This window comes from Dendronephthya gigantea, unplaced genomic scaffold, assembly GCF_004324835.1.
Source record: "Dendronephthya gigantea isolate DGI-Jeju-01 unplaced genomic scaffold, DenGig_1.0 000192F, whole genome shotgun sequence".
Taxonomy (NCBI): Eukaryota; Metazoa; Cnidaria; class Anthozoa; order Malacalcyonacea; family Nephtheidae; genus Dendronephthya; species Dendronephthya gigantea.
The window spans coordinates 313,770-335,953 of NW_021163202.1; the positions used below are offsets into that span (position 1 = coordinate 313,770).

The following is a 22,184-nucleotide window of genomic DNA, read 5'->3' on the forward strand; positions in this document are numbered from 1 at the left end:
CACAAGACAAATACCAGGAATTGCAACAAAAGACTGCGAGTGAGATACACGATTTGTATTTACTTACATGCCATGACTATGCAGCAGCGCAAAAGAAAAAACCAATGATGCCAAGCAAGACTCAAGACTATCCATGGCATGGGCCGAAGCATCTGACATAATATTATTTACATTAAATAACACAAACTACGTATATGATATCCCAGAAAAGCTGACAACAGACTGTGGTACAAATTATGCAAGTGCAAAATTGAAAAATTGTGGTCTTCAGCATCTAAAGCATCAAAAAGCCAACGGAGAACCTGAGACGGCAGTAAAGATCGTTGAATCGTTGTGGAGAAAGAACAGTGACAAGGAAAAACCCTTGTTTATTTATCGAGCAAGACCATTAGCATGCATTGGACTGTCACCTTAATTCCCAGTTACGTATGGGGAGAACCGACCCCCTGATAGCACCCAGTTTGTTAGAGCCCGAAGCATATAACACAATTAATATCAAGAGACGAATGATCCATGTAAAGGCTCTGTCACACTGTTGCGTATCACATTAGCGTATGGCAGCGTATGATAAATATCACGCATACGCCGGAATACGCTGAAATATGCCGGTGGTACGTCGTGCGTAAGTTATACACGTTCCGAGCACGGTCACATACGCTGGTATACGCCGAGGAAGAAAATCTTGTGCGTGTTTGGACGTATGGTTTATACGGTAAAGATAAGCTAGTCATACGCGGAATACGGCAGAAGGCTGCTAAATGTACTGTATTAATAGGTTGAGTACGCTAATCATACGCAAATGAGTAAGTGTGCCGTACAACTAATGTGTTGATAGCGCATCAGTAACGAAGGTCTAACTTTTGTGTGACGTATGTTTAACGTCCATAGAGGGCTTAGCGTATGACTGACGATTAAGTAACGCATTTACTGTACAATTAGCGTATAGTTAACGCCTGGTCGTCGTATCTTCAGCGTATTGCAAACGTTACGAGAAAGGGTATAATTATAAATATTATAGCATGTCATTTTTTTGTCTATATTATATATTTATGTTGGATGCCTTCATATCATCTTGTACCTTCGAGGATAAAGGATGGAGTTAGCTGTTCTTGAATACCAGTTTGATCTCATAGCTTTGACGATTCGTCACATAGAAAATAACAGAAGGAAAAGGAGAAAAAGAAAAAGAAAAAGACGTGAGGTATGGATGAGATCATGGATCGGAAGGCGAAGGCAGTTTGGCATTTACGACCAACTTCTGGTGGAACTCCGAAGCGAGGATACGCGATGTTTCAAGAACTTTATGCGGATGATCCCCGAGATTTTTGATGAGCTTCTAGCAAGAGTGAGTCCCTGCAGGATCAGCAAGAAACATAGCTGGTATAGGCGACCCCTGGAGCCTGGGCTGAAGCTCTCTTTGACTTTGCGACACCTTGCCTCTGGGAGCACGTATTCAGCCATGAAGTACGGATGGAGGGTCCCCCACAACACCCAGTCACTTATTGTCAGAGAGGTTTGCCAAGCCATTATCGACGAATACATGTCCGAAGTAATGACCTGCCCTACCACGCCAGAGGGATGGCGTGCCATATCTGATAAGTTCCTCAAGAGGTGGAACTTCCCCCATACATGTGGTGCTATAGATGGAAAGCACATTGCCTGCAAATGTCCACCAAAAAGTGGATGCCAATATTTCAACTAAAAGGGATTCTACTCTATTGTACTCATGGGCCTTGTAGACGCATATTATAAATTCATCTGGGCAGACCTCGGTGGTAAAGGGTCATCATCGGACGCACATATCTACAACAACTCTGAAATCAAAGAATTAACAGAAGACGGAACTATAGGATTCCCCATCCCCGATGCTTTACCAAATGACTATCAGAGTGTCCCCTACTTCTTTGTAGGTAACGATGCCTTTGCCCTCCGAGAGACAATGATGAAGCCATACAGCCGCCGTGGTCTATAGTCAATACTTCTTTCACGTTGGTGGTTGAAGGTTGAGAACCTCATCCTGAAATCCAACATCATCAGTAGATTCCATGATGTCTCGAAATCCTGAAAGACTAGTAATGTTCGGGTGACTTTGTAGTGGGGTGCGAATCGTGGGGTGGTTGAGAAGGGATCCCTTGTTGGTTCACTTTGATAGATGGAGCCGCCATTGCACTTGGAAATTCATCATCGCTGTCCTCATCCATGAGTTCAGACAATAACCTATTGATGGAGGACCTTGCCTTCGTGTACTTGGACTTGGACATAGTCAAAAGGCTCTCTTTAACATAATTTGCAAAGACACTTCGTGCTGTAATGGGCTGTTGTTTAGCTTTGTAGATGTCGTTGAGGATAGTGCCAGACTCAGCAACTTTCTTCTGTAAAGTCTCAAGGACGTCACTCTCTGTGTCCTGAGGTCGCTTGTGGGACCTTCCAGCGGTAGATGATGGTATTGGAGTGACTTCATCTAAGACATCTTGCATACCAGCGCAGGCGCTCTCGGCAGCATTGAGATCTCCTCTGTAAAGCTAGATGGTTTCCTTCACCTAAAAAAACCAAAAATATCATGTGGAAATTGTCTCAAATTACTTGGTTATCGTGTTGCTAAGGTAATATGGTTGTATACTTACACTCTGCATGGGCTCCGGTCGGTGGCGAGTGACAGTCTTCAGGAAGGCAAACTTTGAGAGGATCCACTGTTCACTCTTAGTCAGGTTTGGAGCACTATCCCCGCTTTTCTTTTTGTCAAGGCGCGTATTGGTGTCGCGCAGCGATCTGAACCAGCCCTTGAGGATGTCAACAGTCTTATTCATCTGATGTGCTTGCTCTTCCCAGATATTCTCTTTCTTGTCTTTTCGCCTATAATTTGTCATCTTCACATTCCACAGCACAGGATTGTCCATGATAAACTCCAGCATCAGCTCCTCTTCTGTGGCGGTGAGGTTGTAGAAGTTTTTTTTCGCCCTCTTCTTCTTATTTTTTTCCTTGCTATCAGCCCGCCCGGGAAGGAAGTGAAGTCATCAATGGTTTCAGATGATAAAGCCGATGAATTACGGGAGTCTTGGGAAGGTTGTGTTGGGGACTTTGAGAGCTCAGGAACATGTCGCGCATTATTCAAAGGTGTCTCAGGAATAAGTGCATCATCATCAGGTGGTTCAACTACATCTGCAGGTGCCAAACACATTGTTCGTCAGCTTTGGCAACGGCTGACGATGGAGTCCTCTTTCCCTTTCTTCGTCCGCAGGTAGATGATGTCTTCTTATTTGCCATGGTGTCTTCTTCTTTTTTCACTGTAGGTTTGCCATTTTCTCGAATGGAGCCGTGTGAAAATACTCCCGCTTATATACGATTAAAGTCTGTGAAACGCCTTTGGTATGCTTGACACGCGCATTTCAAACGCTTCTCGTAAGCTATTCATACGCTGGCATACGCCAGCGACAGGCTACTTATACGATACTCATACGTTTAATATTTTATGCAAAATGTCCTATTTTTACAGACTTTTTCGTGCGTATAAAAATGAAGGAAACGATCTTTATACGCGACTCATACGTTCCTATTATACGCAACAGTGTGACAGGGCCTTAAAGGAAAACCTCCACTGAAACCTTGCGAACACATAGGAATCCAAAACCAGGGTCAAAACTATGCAGCCAGGCAACTGTAGTCGCGCAGCATTCATCGCATCAGTCGTATATTGTGGACAACAAAGGCTTAGTTGCAGCAGAGTAGCCTTAATAAAATTATTAGACCAGGAAAGATCAAAAGGGGAAGAAGCAAAGAATGGTTACGCTACCATTGACGATATGAGCCACCAAGAAATCCTGGATAACCCAAACCCGGGAAGCGAAGCACCAGCTCCTCATCCACCAGAAAAAACAGCAGCGCTTGGGGTGAAAGACAAGCAGTCTCTGTTCAGAAATCATAATCGCGGACTCACCGAAAACACTACATTTGCGAGAAGACCAGAAAACCAGCTAAGTTGAACACTTAATATATGAATTACTTTAACTTTAGTTCCATATTTTACGTAGCTACGTTTGTTGACGTTGGAAGGGGGGGATGTTATGCATTCAGGTAATTGTAAGATCAAAATGGCGACTGAATAATTATTCAACAAAGAGATAGAAAAAGTACAATAACAGCAGTTACAACAGTTATCTACTATACCAGACTCGCACAAACACAACTGCAGGTACAAGCACTGTTTCGCCCGCAGATGCAATTCCATGTACAACAACGCCATATTTCTTCGCAGACACACCTGCCCTTATAATTTCAATCATTCAGAAATACAATTGCAAAGACAACCACAGATTCGTCTGCAGATACAACGACAGACACGGCCACAGTAACAACAGCAATCGCAGATGATAATTGCGACTCAAATTTAACTGCGATCACAGTCAAATATCAAGTACGACCACGTGCATGCACAGGCACAGCAGACTGTGTTGGTAGCATCGACAGCACAATATTTGTGGAAATGACACTCTGGAATATTTCCACACCTTAAGTATTTTTTTCTAATGCCAAAAACTGCTAAAAATGTTATAGTTGTCGCGGTACGTTTGGAGAAAAATATAGAATATCGCAGCACAACGCAAGGACTGGCCAGCTAAAAATTTGGTTGGCTAGTAATTTCAGTGAGATAAATTGTTGAAAACAATTTGCGAGAACGCACATTCAGTTCTTCATTTATCCCGTTCAATGTTAACGTAATTACGTGACGTCATTTATATAAAAACTGCATGCATGAATACCGTTACTCAAAGTTTGGGCAGAAGATGAACTATAAACTGTTCGCAAAACATTCCTTTGTAGTACATTAGCATACAAACATTTATCCGCGAAGTTCAGTAATTGTTTTTAATCCCCGAGCCGGTGCGGAGCACCGTGCGAGGGTACTAATTCCGCTCGGATATTTACACCCACGATGTGCAAATGCGAAATCAAAGTCGTCCGCCATTATGCAATGGACCTCACGCCATGGACGGTCTTCTACATTATGCGCATGCGTCAGTGTGAACTACTAAGCTCTTGACTGGTCGAGACAAAAATTTGTATTTTCAAACGTCAATGAATAACTGTCATTTAGCAAAATTTTGATGAAATTTACAAATTTATATTTTCATAAATACGGAATATATGTATTTTTACTAAATTTAAGGGAAACTCGAATGAGGTCAGGACTTTTCACGGTTTAACAAATAACAAGACCAAATTTTTCACCGAATTCACCGTTTATAATGAAGTCGGAAAATTTTACACTTGATAATATTTCACCCGGCAGAGCTTTAAAAAGTAATTATTTTGTGGTAAACACAACTTTAATATTCTCAAATGTATTTCATTATAAATCTGAATGTGTTATGTGATAAGCGACATTGTAATTTCATTTATAAATTCCGTTTTCATAGTGACAAAAAGAAAAAAAAATCAAAACGTTCCCGTGCAAAAACCAGTCGAAGAGTAACAAAAAACTTCGGAAGTTGTATGAGACGTCTGATGTTATATTTCATGGTATTTAATAATTAAAATAATTTACCACAACACTGGCTATAGATGAGTAACTTAGCTTCCAGAAAAAGGTAAGAATCTTGTCGTATTTTTGCCATTGTGAGGGTAAACTTTGATTCTTAGTTAAAAATATACGGCCGTTGCGAGTTGCTATGACTACAGTGTTTCCACGCGCAGAAAAATATTTCCATACTTTTCTCAAATTTCTATTTTTCACATACCATGTACCCTTCAATACCCCCAACCCAACATAAATTTTCTAACAATCATGTTAACATCCCTACGCTTAACTAATTTCGTTTAACCGAGGCGAGGGGTTGCTGCATGCATGTATTTCTAGTAGACATAAAAAGATTTGATTGTATACGTTTCTTGACTTTTCAGTACGATTTTGTTTTTTGCATACACGTATCGACAATATTTTGGTTTAAAAAATATTTTTTTTATAACTATAGCTTTCCTCTTGCATTTTTACGATTGACTTTCGAATTTTTACTGTCGGCTTTTTACTTTTTAGTGTTGATTCTCGACTTTTTTCCTCGAACCTCGACTTTTACTCTGGAAATTCGTACTTAACTCTCGACTGATCGACCCTCGATCGCCTTTTAGGCAGCGTCTTTCAGCACTTCGCATCAAATGTGCTGCAACAACTGCCCAAAATAGACAAAACACTTCTGGGGCCGGTTGTTCGTACGCGGCGTTTAGCTTAAACGGCGTTTAGTCGCTATCCACCGTATAAATTTCCTATCCTACGGATAGTTAAACGGTGGTTAAAACTGGGTTATGCGAAGCCCGTTTAGTCTCGCGTCTAACTATCCGCTGGATAAACTCAATCTTAACAAGCCAATACAGGTTAAAACCGGTTATTCCCAGTGGTTGCTAGGTGTTGCTATGCGGCCGAAGAGCGAGAAATTTTAATTTTCAAAACGAAGATGGAGTCAGCAAAAAGAGTACGAAAGCCAAATTTTTCTGCCCCTGAATGCGCGTTAATCTTTACAGTTTGCTATAGAAAATATTGAGAACAGTCGGGAAAAATTTTCAAACACCATAACAAACAAAAAGAAGAATGAAGTTTGGCAAATGATGGCGGACCGCGTCAATGCACTTGGTGTGGCAAAAAGAACGCCAAATGACTTGAGGGAAAAGTGGCGAGCCACGAAAGTCGAGGCTCGAAAGGATATAGGAAGAGAAAGAAAAACAACGACAAAGAAAGGAGGAGGAAAGCCTGATTCCGGTCTCAATCCCACGAGTCAGAGAATAATTGAGGTTATTGGGGATGAACCTGGTTTTTGTGGAATAAAAGGCGGAATTGCATCTGGTGAATACGAAAAAATATAAATATGCCGGGCGTTTATATAAGTGGTATCGGAGGAGACCCTGTATTTCAAATGGCTCCTTGTTGTTGCTGCACCTTTTTTTTGCTGCATTTTCTTGTTGTAATGGATATATATTACATCGTAAACATAATATACATTGATTATTGTTGCCAATATTTTATATAAAATATAAGTAGTATAAAGATAATTAAAAGTATTTTCACTATTTTGCATAAAATTTCAATTTCAAAAATTACTAAATTCAGATATGAATACAAGAACAGAATATATTAATTACTTTGACCAGAATTAACACATTGCGTTGGTGATTTCTGGAAACAAACATAATGAACAATTTCCTTGTTTTTTATGATTTTATACATTAATACGTTGATGAAAAATATTGTTCATGATTTATTCACTTTTCTAGATCTTGCAGGAACAACTATAAATATCGATTATTTGAATGAGGAAACACTTGTGGAGAAGGAGAACAACCTTGGGAATATTTTGGACATAATTTTCCCAACTGTTGGTGATGTGCCACCATCATTTGCCATTGATGTTGACAAGACTCCATCATCCATTGTGGAAGAGGAATCACTATCCATTGTGGAGGAGGTATCAAAGGTGCCAATGTCAGTGGGAGAGGCCATGCAGTGAGGAGCAGAAAAAAAAAGAGGAGAAAGGTCACCTCTCAGGATATCCAGAAGGCACAACTGGATGTCCTTATGTTGGAAAAACAGAAAATTACTTTTGAAATTCAAAACATTCAATTATTGAAAGAAAAATTTAAACTTGAAGTAGCCGAGAAGAAAGCAAGTATCACTAAGTATCATCACTAACACTTGTCCTATATAATGCACTTTTAAATTAGTATATATTTTAATAATCAATATTTTACCAGAATGTATGTACATAATAATTGATTTTATGTGTATAATAATTTCTGGCAATTATTAACGTTAACATTTAAATATTAAAATGTTTGATTAAATTAGAAGTATGTTGCTGCAATGGGATTTCTGACAGCAACACCATCATAGTGGTCTCCTCTACTAAGGGTTCCTCCTCTTCTTCATCCAGTGGGTCACCATGTTCAATGGCAATGTTGTGTAGAATACAGCAGGCAACAACGATGGCACATACCCTTTTGGGGCACATACGAACTTCACCATGAAGGACATGAAAACGCCGTTTTAAGACACCAAAGGTTCTTTTAATGAGACACCTACTGACTCTGTGGGCACTGTTAAATCGGCGCTGTGAATAGGTTTCTGGTTCTTGGTAGGGGGTCATCAAAAATGGCATGCAGGCGTAGCCACTATCACCCAAGAGAACACCATTTTCCATATTGGTTCCCGCTAAATCGTGGGCAATAGAGGATGTTCGAAATAAGTGGCTATCGTGGGTTGAGCCTGGCCATTTCGCTACAATGTTAGTGGATCTTCCTACAATATAAAATGGTAAAAAATATAAATCAATGGGCATGTTTTAAAATTATACATAATCGAATAAAATGAGATATTTTGTAAATATGAATATTAATCACTTCCGGTAATAACAGAGTACAAATTCAAAGTACATGCATCCGCAAATGTGAAAATTTCTTTACCTTTGTGATCACAAATTCCTTGGACATTTATACTGTGTACCTTCTTTCGGCTCACGAAGTCCGGGTTCGTTTTGTGATTGTGCTAGGATCTTAACATGTGTGCAATCAACGCAACCGATTACACAAGGGAAATTGGAAATCTCGTAAAAACCTAGTTTTACCGTGTCTCGGTCATCTTGTGTTTGTGGAAATCGTATGAACTGGTTAACTTTACGTGAAAGAGCAAGGGTCATACGGCGTATTATACGGGAGACAGTGGATTTATCTAAGCTGGCAAGAGTATCTCCGGTCACCTGCTGAAAGCTTCCCGAGGCAAGAAATCGAAGTGTTATTAAGACTTGGTTTGTGGCGGACACGGCATGGCTTCTGTTTGTTGTGGGACTTATTTCCATCTTCTAGGAGATTGACTATGAAGACAATGGTTTGTCTGCCGAAACGATAGCGTCTACGGAGCTCATTGTCATCATCCCCGAGCCGGTGCGGAGCACCGTGCGAGGGTACTAATTCCGCTCGGATATTTACACCCACGATTTGCAAATGTGAAATCAAAGTTGTCCGCCATTATGCAATGGACCTCACGCTATGGACGGTCTTCTACGTTATGCGCATGCGCCAGTGTGAACCACTAAGCTCTTGATTGGTCGAGACAAAAATTTGTATTTTCAAACGTCAATAAATAACTGTCATTTCGCAAAATTTTTATGAAATTTATAAATTTTATGTTTTCATAAAATAAAGAATATATATGTATTTTATTAAATTAGAGGGAAACTCGAATGTGGTCAGGACTTTTCACGGTTTAACAAATAACAAGACCAAATTTTTGACCGAATTCACCGTGTATAATAAAGTCGGAAGATTTTACACTTGATAATATTTAAATATAATATGAAAATCCACAGCTTTAAAAAGTAATTTTTTTGTGGTAAACACAACTTTAATATTCTCAAATGTATTTCACTATAAATCTGAATGTGTAATGTGATAAACGACACTATAATTTCATTTATAAACTCCGTTTTCATAATGACAAAAAGAAAAAAAATCAAAACATTCCCGTGCAAAAACCAATCGAGGTGTAACATAAAACTTCGGAAGTTATATGAGACGTGTGATGTTATATTTCATGGTAATTAATAATTAAAATAATTTACCATAACACTGACTATAGATGAGTAACTTAACTTCCTGAAAAAGGTAGGAATCTTGTCGTTTTTGCCATTTTTTCACAAAAATATGAGGGTATACTTGGCATTTTTGCACGCTAAATTGAACAATTAGAATGTGCCGGGTTTTATTGGCGGCGCGCGACATTTTCTGAAGAGTGGTAATGAATTTGTCGAGCGGAGAATTCCTTATATTCGGCTATGTTTTTCCAGAGCGCTTTCTTCGTGAGGTGTTTGGGGGTATAATAGTGTTATAGAGGGTAACAAGAGGTTTATTTTGATATCAATATTGCTATGGTAACGGCAAATGTTTTGCTTCAAGCGAGCTTCTTGTTAGAGGCATTTGGCGCAAATGGCGTCGTGCGGAAATTAAGTTTCAACAACTGCATATTCGGCTTGTATAGCATTCTTTGTGTGAGGTTACTTTTGTACGTTTTTGGTATATTTTACAAGCCAAGGAACCAATCTAAAATCGTATGTTTTTTTTTGTGACAAAAATGAGCTAGGAAACTCAGAATCATGCCTTTTAGAAGGGCATCTCATTCCCGTAGATTCAATGTTGGGAAATATATGCGCAACAAAAGACTTGCCTGGCAAGCTGTGGAGACTAAGCAAAAAAAAGAAAAATGCGTATCCCAGAAGCTGAAACGTATAGATGATAAGATAAGAAACGTTTATGCGTTTGTTTTTATATATTTAACTTGTATATTTCGTGTTTGACTTGCCATCTTTCGTGTATATGATATGGGCTTGCGGCTATAAACCTGATCGACTTAAATTTCCATACCGATTTGCTATATTTCTGGGCCATTTTGCATTTTTAACTTAACCCTATTGTATGTTAATACAATTGATAAATTTTTTATATGCATATATTTCTCCTAGTTTGCTAAAATTTGTTGAAAACTTGACATTACTCCATATTGTGAGATGAACTCTCAAAAACCTAAATTTATGATCTTTAACCCACTGAGCTTCAATGCTACTAATATATGTTTTTTATCACCTGTTTAACCCAGATGATTTTAGTTGTCAGTTGGGAAGCCTTGCTGGTAATGGTTCACTAAAAATTTGTCAATATTTATTGTATATTTTATTTGTCAATATTTAACTCATTAGGCTTTAATGCAGTAAATGCACTCACATGCAGTGTATACCCTGCTTACATGACGACCCGCACGGCCTGGAAAAAGCAACTTTTGCGGATTGAATCCGCAAAAGTCAGGAAATCAGAGCGCATTATCTCATTAAATATAATTGCAAAAACTGTCATCAATCCACTATTAGTTTCATTACTCGCAGTAGGTACTGGGTTGAAATTCTATTATTAACAAGTTATTAATTTAAAAATGCTCGCTGCGTGAAGCTATAAGGCAGTGCGGAATAAGTATCAACGCATATAGAAAGGGAGTCAAATATCTTACCCTGTCAAAGCAATTTTCTCAGTACTGCCTTCGCTATTACTAAAATCCTAGTCATTCCACTGTAACAGCCATACAATAAGGCCAATGTCTGTATACAATAAAATCCGGTAGCTGCATGCGGGGGAACTTTTTTCCTTGCCACTTTTTCCTTAACAAGTTCTATTGATCACGTATAGGACAAAAAATTTTTTCGGGCCTTGTATAAAGTCGCTACCGCAAAATGTCTGTCTACATGAGACTGTAGTTTAGTGGACATCAGTAGGACCAGTACAGTAGCTGCTGTTTTAATTTAAAATTTTTTAGGCTCATTTGTATCAGTGGGAAAAGAAATTTGGAAGGTTGAGGTTTGGGGTTATGGTTAGGGCTAAGATCAGTGTAAGGAAAGGACAAGGGTCAGTTTCACAAACATAACTATTTCATTATTAAAACATTATCCACAATAAATTGATTGCATTATAACAGTACCCTTAAAATATCACATTAAAATAACTGGTCTTTGATAGAGAAAACAACAAATAAGATCACTTACACTGTATTGCATCTGTCAGATTGTAATGATTTTGCAAATTGGTTCAGAATAAGACTTACAGAGCATTAATTTATAAGGACAAGAGAACATGATGGCAAATATATTTATAGTATTAAATAAATTAGTACATGCACCCTGTGCGAAATTATATGTTACATTGACTTTATACATAAATGTTTGTCTTTGATCAGATATGCTGTGCAATAATTGTGATACGACTCTTAGTTTCAACTGATTAAGCAAAGATGACTACATCTTCTTAATCTGTCAGCAAAAGATGACTGCATCTTTCTGACACAAGAGTGTCCACTAAAAGAATTCTCACAATTTTTATACTGTACAACAGCAATATATTTTTTATGTCTTGAACAGTAGTTGATGGTAAAATTATAATATATATATTGGAGTTTTCTAGGTACTTTTTATTTAGATATAATTTGCTGTGTAATATAATCATCAGAAAACTTTCAGCTTCAACTGATTAAGCAAAGATGACTACATCTTCTTAATCTGTCAGCAAAAGATGACTGCATCTTTCTGACACAAGAGTGTCCACTAAAGGAATTCTCACAATTTCTATACTGTACAACAGCAATATATTTTTTATGTCTTGAACAGTAGTTGATGGTAAAATTATAATATATATATTGGAGTTTTCTAGGTACTTTTTATTTAGATATAATTTGCTGTGTAATAATCATCAGAAAACTTTCAGCTTCAACTGATTAAGCAAAGATGACTACATCTTCTTAATCTGTCAGCAAAAGATGACTGCATCTTTCTGACACAAGAGTGTCCACTAAAAGAATTCTCACAATTTCTATACTGTACAACAGCAATATATTTTTTATGTCTTGAACAGTACTTGATGGTAAAATTATAATATATATATTGGAGTTTCAAGCTACTCTCATTTAGATATAACTTGCTGTGTAATAACCATCAGAAAACTTTTAGTTTCAACTGAATAAGCAAAGATGACTACATCTTCTTAATCTGTCAGCAAAAGATGACTGCATCTTTCTGACACAAGAGTGTCCACTGAAAGAATTCTCACAATTTTTATACTGTACAACAGCAATATTTTTTTATGTCTTGAATACTAAAATTATTTTATGGTATAATTTATTGTGAAATTAGAGTAAAAGTTTACCTCTCAATTAGTATTTATATATGCATTGTTAGTAAGGTAGAAAAATGCATTTAGTGATTATACATAATTGTTTACATACTCTCTGAAATAAACAATGGAGACATTTGTAAATCCTACCGGTGATGGTACAGAAACATTGATTTCCTCAATGTGGCGCTTTGTGGTGTTATTTCATTCGATTTAATGATAGCGCTAGAAGGCGCGCGCGGCATGTAATTTTGGCGGGAGATTGAACCGGTATGGATTTGTCTAGTTTATTTAGACATTCTCGAGCGCGAGCATAGAAGATTGATATGTCTTTCCATTCGAACGGACGTGGCTCTAGGTCGTTTTCTGTTGATGTTGTTTGATGGCTGTTCGCCGTCGCGGTCTCTGAAATCAGCGATATTAACCTTTTGTACTTCGCTGGAGAACAATCAGAATGTCGCGCTTCCTTCGTGCTTTCCACCAGATTTCGGATATCCAAAAAGCAAGTCATTGTACGCATACCAATTCTTGCTATAGTCTAAGCAATGCAAATATACTCGATAGTACATTTCGCAAGTTGAATTGACTAGTCGCGCTCAAGCGGCTCAACAACTTCGCGTTTTACTCCTAAATGCGGCGTTGACAATCGTGTTTAGCTATTAAGAATTAATAAATTATTAGCCAGATCGAGTATCAAATTACACTTGCGCGAAATAAAGGAGCAAGTTAATTCAATTTCTACATGTCAACCTCAAACACCTACCAAACAGATGCCATGGGAACGAACACTTTTTGCCTTAATTTTTTCACACATTGTGCGGGTCCTCATGTAATGCCAGAATGATTGTACTTGTTTTACTGAGAAAGCTCTTTTTCAGCATAGTGGTTAACTAAAAAATCTTACTAGTGCAACATCTAAGTGCAACATACTAAACAAATTCCAGATGATATATATTTCTCAGTAAGGTTACTCTGTAGCTACATAGGAGTTAATTTATTAACAGAATCGAACATTTCTGAAAGATTAGATAAGGGCCTTTAGTGGCTCTGCAAATTTGGATTTTAAAAAGGATTTGTGGCAACTTTTTAGCATATGAATATCTGGGCATGTCTTTGTCAACACCAAAATCTACAAAACAATATCTCACAAATATATTAATATGCTTAATAGCTTGTGATTGTAAAATCAAAATATGCAAGGATAGCTCAAATAGTGTTATAAATTAATGGTGTTTGACATGTGAATTAATAATTGATAATTGATTGCTGAATCGATTCAGTTTTAATGACTGGTAGTAATGTTTATCATGATTCATTCTATTTATGGCATGTGTCATACTCCAAATTGATGCATAAAACAAATACCCTGTCATGATTGTGATATTCTTTCTTATTAATGTCCAATATATTTTATTAATACATTTGACTATGTAAACATACACAATTTTGTATATGAAGAATTTTACTATAAAGCAGAAATATTTAGCACTGTTATTAGTTTTAATTATTGTTCTGATTAGTTGCAATGTCTCAAATGTATTTAATACAATATAACAACACTATATAAGTGGGCTTTAACCAAATAATGTACAAATGTAAAATATACAGTGTCATTAACATACTAACTCGGTATATAAGCACACTGGAAAATGCTAATACATCTTAATAACAACTCTGAACAATGTTGGCAGCACAACATTGATCAATCCTGTTCATACAATATTGCATCAACCTGGTTACTATATTAGTTTGACAAAGTATTGAGATCAGTACTATTAGTTTTAAATAGTGTATCTGTGAAACGCACATTGTGGGAGCTCCCACAAGTTTGTGTCTTACCTTACGCGGACTTAGCACATTGTGTGGCCTCAGAGCGAGTCCACAGAATGTTTATCAAGATTTTTCATCTGAAAATGAGGATCCTAATGAAATTTCCTCAATCGCATTGAAAAACACAACTCGAACAGTTCAGGACATATCAGAAAAGTCGAAAAAAACAAAAAAATAGCGAATTATATAAGAAAAACAAAGTCTTCCCACAATGACATTTCACAGGTTCAGTGTAAAAAATGTGTATAAAATGCGACTATCATTGTGGTAACTTGTACAAGAATTTTTCCATAATGTGGACTTGCATTTTATGTCCACACAGTGCTACACCTGTAATACACGAGGACCGCACAATGCTTCTGCTTTGTGCATGACTTATACACAATTTTATTCAGCTAGCATGGCAGTCATTAAGACATTATACATGTTTCGATCAATAATGAAATGCTGATATTATCTTCCCTCGCAGCATGCCAAAAGGGACCTTAAGCATGTAGGACGGGGGCACGACGACGATGTTATCAATACAATAGGTCACTGAAAATAAATAAATATTTAGCCCTATATTGTTGACGTGCATCTCGATTTCAGCGATTTTTGTTGGTCAGGATGATTTTTTGAGCACACGTAGCATAGTACTGCGGTTTCATCCTATACGAATGCGTAATATACGCGATCTCAACTCGGGAGAATTGACGATATAATATTGTATAGTTAATCATTATGTAAACAAGATTAAGTTTTTGACGCACAATATTGCCATTACTATCTGGAAGTACTACGTGTATTCACTCACAGCGTTTTACTTATTTGTAATTCTAGTTGTGGGAGACGTAGGACGCAGTGAGCGGTACCTCGAATTAGGCTCTCAGAATTGTTCCCAATATTAACACAATGTTTTCAACGTCTTATACCTGATTAAATTGATACGATTGATAATATACAACAACTCTTTACCATAGTATTTATTTAAAGAAATGTCTAAGTCGCGTCCTCGTTTTGCCGTCTTACATTACATGTACATGCTTAATAATGTCCCTAATATTAAATCCCCGAGCCTGTAGGAAGTGAAGCGCACTTACTTTAGTACTCTTGGCGCGTTATTTGATGAACGTCTTTTACTGCCCGGCGAAAATATTTCAACAGTCCGTACTGGCGCTAAAGTCAACCTAATGCTCATTGATCGTAGTATTTATGGTCGTCTATCAATGTGAATTTCCTTTTCATCGATCTTTTCAATCTGTGACTCGTCCAACAATCGTAACAGCTTCTTGAGAAAAGACAAATAATGTTTATGCGCCATTTTATAATAGTAGAAATAGTAGATATTATATGAATAAATCAATAAAATACAGTTGGAAATTTTGAACGGGACCGCTGTTGTCCGGTTACAATTCGGAAAGTGTCGGATGACACTCGGAGCATACTCGCACCTATATGCTCGCACCATCAATAAAAGATGATAAAAGACCTTTGTATGGTATTCTTCAGAATTTCGTGATATGGTAAACGGTTTATTCTTTTTCTTGCCGTTTTTCCGAAATTATCACCTAGTACGATATCAAACGGCAGAGTCAAAGACAAGGTTGACGAACCTGATCGATACAATCCAATGGAGGATAATATGTGTTCGCATTCATGAACTCAAAAATTATGAGATAATATATAAAAAGCTTGTCGCAAAATCTCCATTCCGTTGGAAAACTAAAGAAGGGATTGTCCTGGACGAATTTAGCGGCTAATCATCTAAGAAATGAAGATTTTTATTCCCACAAGGTACATGTTGAAAGATAATTTTGAATTTTATTGTCAGAGGGTAAATTATAAGTGTGCATAATTTGTGCAATCGGGTATCTGAAGTCTGAACAAAATTTATCGTCCCTATTGCCAGGTGCATATCACCTACGTTAAAATTACAGCGGAGGGCGGTTGCCTTTCAGTGATCTTTTCCTTTTTTCCGAGCTTGTTGTTGATGTACGTTCCTGACTGTTTGGTCTCGTGGGCAAACAAAATGGCTGCAGTGCCAGCTTTACCAGTACCTATTTTGATAGGCTATATACTATATAGTATAAGCCTCGTTTTACGCTACACTTATGGGCACGGCTAAAATGGGTACTCATGCTCATTTCACAGGTCTGTCTTTGTATAGGTAGCCTGAACTCTAGTAAAAATATAAAATTGGGTATGAGTACCCATTTTGTTGTGCTGTGCCAGTAAATTAAATGTAGTATAAACAGGGGTGAATTGTGTAAGAAAATAAAATAATTGTGCTACTACCAGTACTCTGTTAATTCAAAACCCTGTTTGATATCACAAATGTAATATTTGATCATTAATCTATTAATTGTATATTACTACTGCCTGCATTGCTGTCTTATTTTTTAAATCCAGTCAGTTTATTCACCCAAAATTCATCTCAAGCAGGCAGAATTGTATGGGTTTAGTCATTCGTCTTAAAGTATTTGTGCCAAAACAGAAATAGAGTGACGTATATTATTATGAAAAAGCACAAAACCTATCTGCCATTAATACATAATTGCTAAAAATATACCAATCTATAATTGTTTTCCATGAAAATCAAACTTAAATTTATTGAAATGTAAACTGGGCCTATATATACATCTATTACATAAATCAACTTATGACATTTTTAAAATTATACAATACATTATACAAAATTACATAAACAAAATATTTGTATTGAATCATGCTTTATGGTGTGAAAACCTTAGATTATATTATATATACATGTGAAAAGTTTGTTTACAGCTTGCACTAAATGCACATTGCATGTTATAACAAACAATCTGAAACAAACTGTGCAAAAATATCTGAACACAACTCAATGTCATAGTTTTCCCTTCTTAGCTTTCATAATAGCACAAGTGAATCAGAAGTATTAATTAATTAATACAGTTACCCAAAAGTTTTATTGCGACTCTTGCACAAACAATTTTTGCTGTCAGGTATGGTGCAGTTGTTTGTGTTATTTTTGTACATCATTAAATCATTGTTTGTCCGATGCTTAGAGCAGTCATGTTATATGTAGACAAACATATAACTATCCGACTTGCTGTCTTCATTTAGAACATGGCTAATGAATTGTTTAGAATCACAACAGAAGAAAATTGCAGCGAACATTTTAGTGAAAATTGTTTGTGCAACAAAATGGCTTTAAACTTATGTCTGTTTACAAATTAAGGTCTTACTGTACACTTTCACTAAATATGTCATCAGTTTCAAAGTCACTATATGTTGCAATAGTCCTTCTAAGGTCGTCGCTCCATAATTGTCATTGGAATCACTTTCAAAGTAATCTGAAGAAAAGAGATCCGTTTAATAATTAATATAAGACATTCTTGTTATGTTGAGGTTATAATTGAAAACATAAAATAATAGAATTGGTTTGACGTCTGCAGATTTACGACTGATTCACACGATGACGTCATTCAGTTTTATCGCTGGCCATTTGTTTCCAGCAAAGACAATGTTTCTTAGTTTTTTAACATTCACGTAGCAACTTCACTTCTATAATTCACGATCAGAATCAGAGCGGCATTAACGAGAATGCTGGTGAAGAATTTGAAATTGCATTCTGGCTAAAATATCATATATAAAGAGGCAAGTTCAACAAGCTGCGTTCTGCTCTGAATAAAATATAAAAGGATTCAAACTTGTTTACTTCTTTTTCACGGTGTAGTTTCTCACATAATCCTTCACGTTTGTCCATGTTCTGTTTTGTACTATCCCGTGATTCTCCTCCAAAAACTTAACACACTCGTTTTTTTTGGGTAGCACTCCATTTTGAATGTGTTTTTGGAATGTTTTCAACGCTGCCTTTCTTTCTGGGGTTGTCCACGTTTTCTTCGCCACCATCTTTCGTTGCTGACCTATATAAATTATAGTAAATTCATTATAGACTGTATGTAATACAAGTTAACATAGTTAGCTATTGACCTGGGTAAGTTAAATTCGTTAATACATGATTATGGAACGGCTGACGGTCTTTCGTCTAGTTACGACTTATGAGTGACAAAATTGATTGTTCGTTACATATATATCAGCTTACCCGGTTGATAATTCAAATGTAAAGTCCATAAAAGTATTATGCCACTAATTTCTGCTGATAAGTTATTTTCATTTATTCTCTTTGTAGATCTTGTAATGAATGATCTTTTCCGAGATTTGTGGAAAAAATATTTGTATTCTGTTCAGCATGTTCCGATTTTGTATAAAGACAAAATATATCCGAGACAGGCGCGGAGAGTAAGTACAAATACTGCTCACTATTTCCAAAAGGTTATTCAATTTTTGTACAGTGCCTTAAGTAACATAATGTGGCAATAATAGCTTCAATTAACTAGGTTTGCCCTTTGCAGAATATAATCTGCCTGATTATGCATGATTTACCCTTCAAAAAATGGTCTGTGCCTTGTGCACAAAAGAAGGCCAAAAAATATCCTTAGCAAGACGTGGGATAGACCAACCTTACTCTATTGCCGAGTCTATAAAACAAATCTTCGCAGCATGCGTTTGCATGGGTATGGACTGTTGGTATATCGTTTTTAATTTGAAACCTCTGAGCATATGACTCTTGACCACGCATTATGATATGTTAATATCCACATTTTTCGGACAAATAAAAAAACTTTAATTCGTGCATGTGTTAACGAGTAAATATTTGTGATTTACCATATATGTGATTTACCAGATTGGAGGTCCGCATAGGGAAATATTTTCCAAGGTCTCAAAAATAGCTACTATACATATATATGATAAGCATTCATGGACTGCATGCATTCTATGTTTAATATTGTGAGAGTTACGAACTTTTCTGTCGCGAATCGGCTGCATGGTTTTGCTTTGTGCGTTAGATAGCATGTTATTCGAAGACGATAAAGAATTGATAACGATGCAATAGCAGAGGTGAAATTTAATGAGAGCAAATTTACTTAGGCCTGAGTAAGTGTCTGCTTCGTTCCTCAAGTGTTTGTCATTATGTTACAGTCAGTGTGGTTAACCGTTATACAAATTCATGCGTCACTGATGATGCAGAAATTAAAATTTTTGCAACAATCTTACCTGCCTCGAGGGTTCCCCTTTTCTTGTTACAATGTTTTTTAGACTTTTCAGTGGACTTGTTCGTTCCTAGGGTTAAAAAGTTTAAAACTGTCTAGCATTGAAAATTTAAGCCATTGAAAATCCCATACATGGAGATCTTATATGTAATATATATTGATTTTCTGTTTTAGAAAATATTGAACATTGCTTGGCTGAAAACAACCTGGTAAGTGAACTGATGATTTTTTTGCCAATTTACGTGCGCATCATATTGGCTTCAGGCCCTTATATTTTTTCGGATTGGATTTCGGACTTCTTTGTATGTGGGGATAAAGATTGACTGAAATTAATTGCAATTATGCAATGTTTATTTCGCTCATAAAATGGTATTTATAGTAGTTATACTATAAGACAATTGTACCACTTGCTCGCAAAACGATTTATTGTTTGAGAGCAATTAATGTTAGTAAAAGCCACATATGTAGCCTTACCCTTTTTGGTCGTTGTCCTTTTGCCAGCAGAAGTTAGCGATGGCGATGTTATGTTGCTCTGGGGGAATCGGTTTTCTACAATATATATATATTGAGATATTTAGTAACATAGAAAGTGCAATTTAGCAATTTTCTGACTTCAGCTTAAAGATTTTGGCCTGAAGAATTTCAGGAATACGTATAAAATATATGCAGTATAACACACGGTTGTTGAAGGCTTTGTTGGGTATATAATATGCTGTTTGAATTAAGCAACTTTACCTGTCGCAATGAACCGAAGGTTGATAAACTTTACTAACGGAGACCCAGAGACAGAGAGAAACGTGCCTTACTAGCGTTCGTATCAACGCGCAAATTCAGTTAAGAAAGTTACGAAGTTTATTTAGATCCGGATGCCGGCTGAAGCTATAACCACTAAGGGTACATGTAGTTGCCTATAGGATTTGCATATAACCTGCCTATATATAGGTTTTGTGTGATGTATTAATGTTCATAAATTGTGTCTCCAAGAGCCTGTTAACTGAAATTGAACAGTTTTATGTCACATACACAATATATATATATATATTATATATATATATATATATATATATATATATATATATATATATTATAATAATATATATATATATATATATATATACTGTGTATCACTAACCGCAATATTACAGCACCTGGATCACACCACCACTGGAATTGGTATAACAGTGTTACTTAGAAATATTTACCTTTATCTAACTCAGACTCGGCATCCTCTTCACTCTGAGTATTGTGAAAGTCTGGAATAAGATAAGAAATTTTAATTCTTCTTCTTCACATATTCTTATCATTACCTATACTAATCAGTTAATGTAAATAATTGTAAGTTGTCTGCCGTATGGCGGCGCTTATTTTGGTGTTTGATGTAATAATTTTATCATTCTGACAATACCTTGAAGTGTAATGTCCCGCAGGTTTTTCCCTTTAAATTCGTGTGCCCTCCCTTCATCGATGGCCATTAAGAGGTTACCAACTACTGCCATCTCAAGTGTGCTTTCTTGCATCCTGTAGAACTCTTTATGGATGTGCACGTCGTGGCCAAGATGAGTTGCCAGCCATCCCAATTCATTTTGATCCATGTCAACGAGCTGCGACACAGTTGCCACATACTTTCGGAGGTTGGTTGAAGTAATCACGTCGGGATTTTTAAGATCAACCATTTTACATGCATGACGTATAACATCGTTCCCTCGTAAAAACTGTTTTGAACTTCCGTCATTCACTGCGAAAACATAGGGATTTTCTTCGTTCACATTCCCATCTTCCCTTGTCCTGTTCAAGACAAGTATGGCAGCTTTTACATCAGGTGTCAGCAACACGGGAACTTTTCTGTTTCGTTTTCCAAGAATTTCCACCATGTCAAACCTAGAGTTTAATTTATTTTAGGATAATACGTCAGGTTATATAATGGGACTATAAGTTTCAACCTTTCTGGACTGTCACCGTTATACTATTATAGGTTTGCCTTGTAATGAAGCGCGTAAGTTGTTTTTCCGGTTTTCTCTACAATTAACATTATGCTGACTTATATAGATAATGAAAATGTAGCTAACTTTATCACGTACCGTTTGCAGAGTTCTCTTTCAGTGGCTGAAAGGGCAGAAACTATTTCCTCGTTGTGAATGTTGCCCCACAAAGGCCTCCCTTGGAAAGCATCGAGTTTCATTCGAGAAGCCTCCCCACCTGTTAACATGAAGTTTATTTGTTTAGTATAGATACATGTAACTTTGAATAATTTAATTATTTATCTGCCAAAGCTTATTTTTTCGCATTTAAAAGAACGCGAAAGTCATATTTACCACAAACAAGTACATGTGATATCCAAAAGTAAGAAAGGTGAAAGTATATGTTTTGAACAAGGCAAAAATGATTTTTATTGCCCTGTCCTTTGATAAGATATTATAATATAAAATAATAGCATTGAATAATATCAGTCTCCCAGAACATAAACATGAGCGTTTTGGTACCTCTCCGTTTATTGAACATAATCAGTCTTGCTAAGGCTGAATTAGCAAGTTTCCTCCAATTTTCTTGCATAGGGTTTTTTCTTCACATCCTCGCTAAGTTCCAAAATCTGCT

At 36.6% G+C, this 22,184-nt stretch overlaps 2 protein-coding genes and 1 long non-coding RNA gene across 3 annotated transcripts in view; 1 reads left to right on the forward strand and 2 right to left on the reverse strand.

Moving 5' to 3' along the window:
* Positions 1-2,897, reverse strand: part of LOC114538970 (sushi domain-containing protein 2-like) — a 64,127-nt gene extending 61,230 nt beyond the window's left edge. The window contains exons 1-2 of the mRNA XM_028559812.1: positions 2,625-2,897; positions 2,145-2,522 (exon numbers count right to left, since the gene is read on the reverse strand). Of these exons, the coding sequence (XP_028415613.1) occupies positions 2,145-2,522; positions 2,625-2,897 (651 nt within the window). The remainder of the gene's footprint in view (positions 1-2,144; positions 2,523-2,624) is intronic.
* Positions 2,898-16,207: 13,310 nt separating this feature from the next.
* LOC114538974 lies at positions 16,208-21,205 on the forward strand. Its single transcript, XR_003688834.1, has 4 exons — positions 16,208-16,290; positions 18,671-18,780; positions 19,767-19,801; positions 21,117-21,205. It is a non-coding gene; the product is annotated as an uncharacterized LOC114538974 (long non-coding RNA).
* Positions 17,173-22,140, reverse strand: LOC114538973. Its single transcript, XM_028559814.1, has 8 exons — positions 22,073-22,140; positions 21,671-21,788; positions 20,998-21,470; positions 20,795-20,845; positions 20,067-20,141; positions 19,597-19,662; positions 18,197-18,404; positions 17,173-17,831 (listed from the first exon to the last, which is right to left on the reverse strand). The coding sequence occupies exons 1-8, from the start codon at positions 22,089-22,091 to the stop codon at positions 17,822-17,824; spliced, it is 1,020 nt and encodes a 339-aa protein (XP_028415615.1). The 5' UTR covers positions 22,092-22,140; the 3' UTR covers positions 17,173-17,821.
* Between the last annotated feature and the right edge of the window lie 44 nt (positions 22,141-22,184).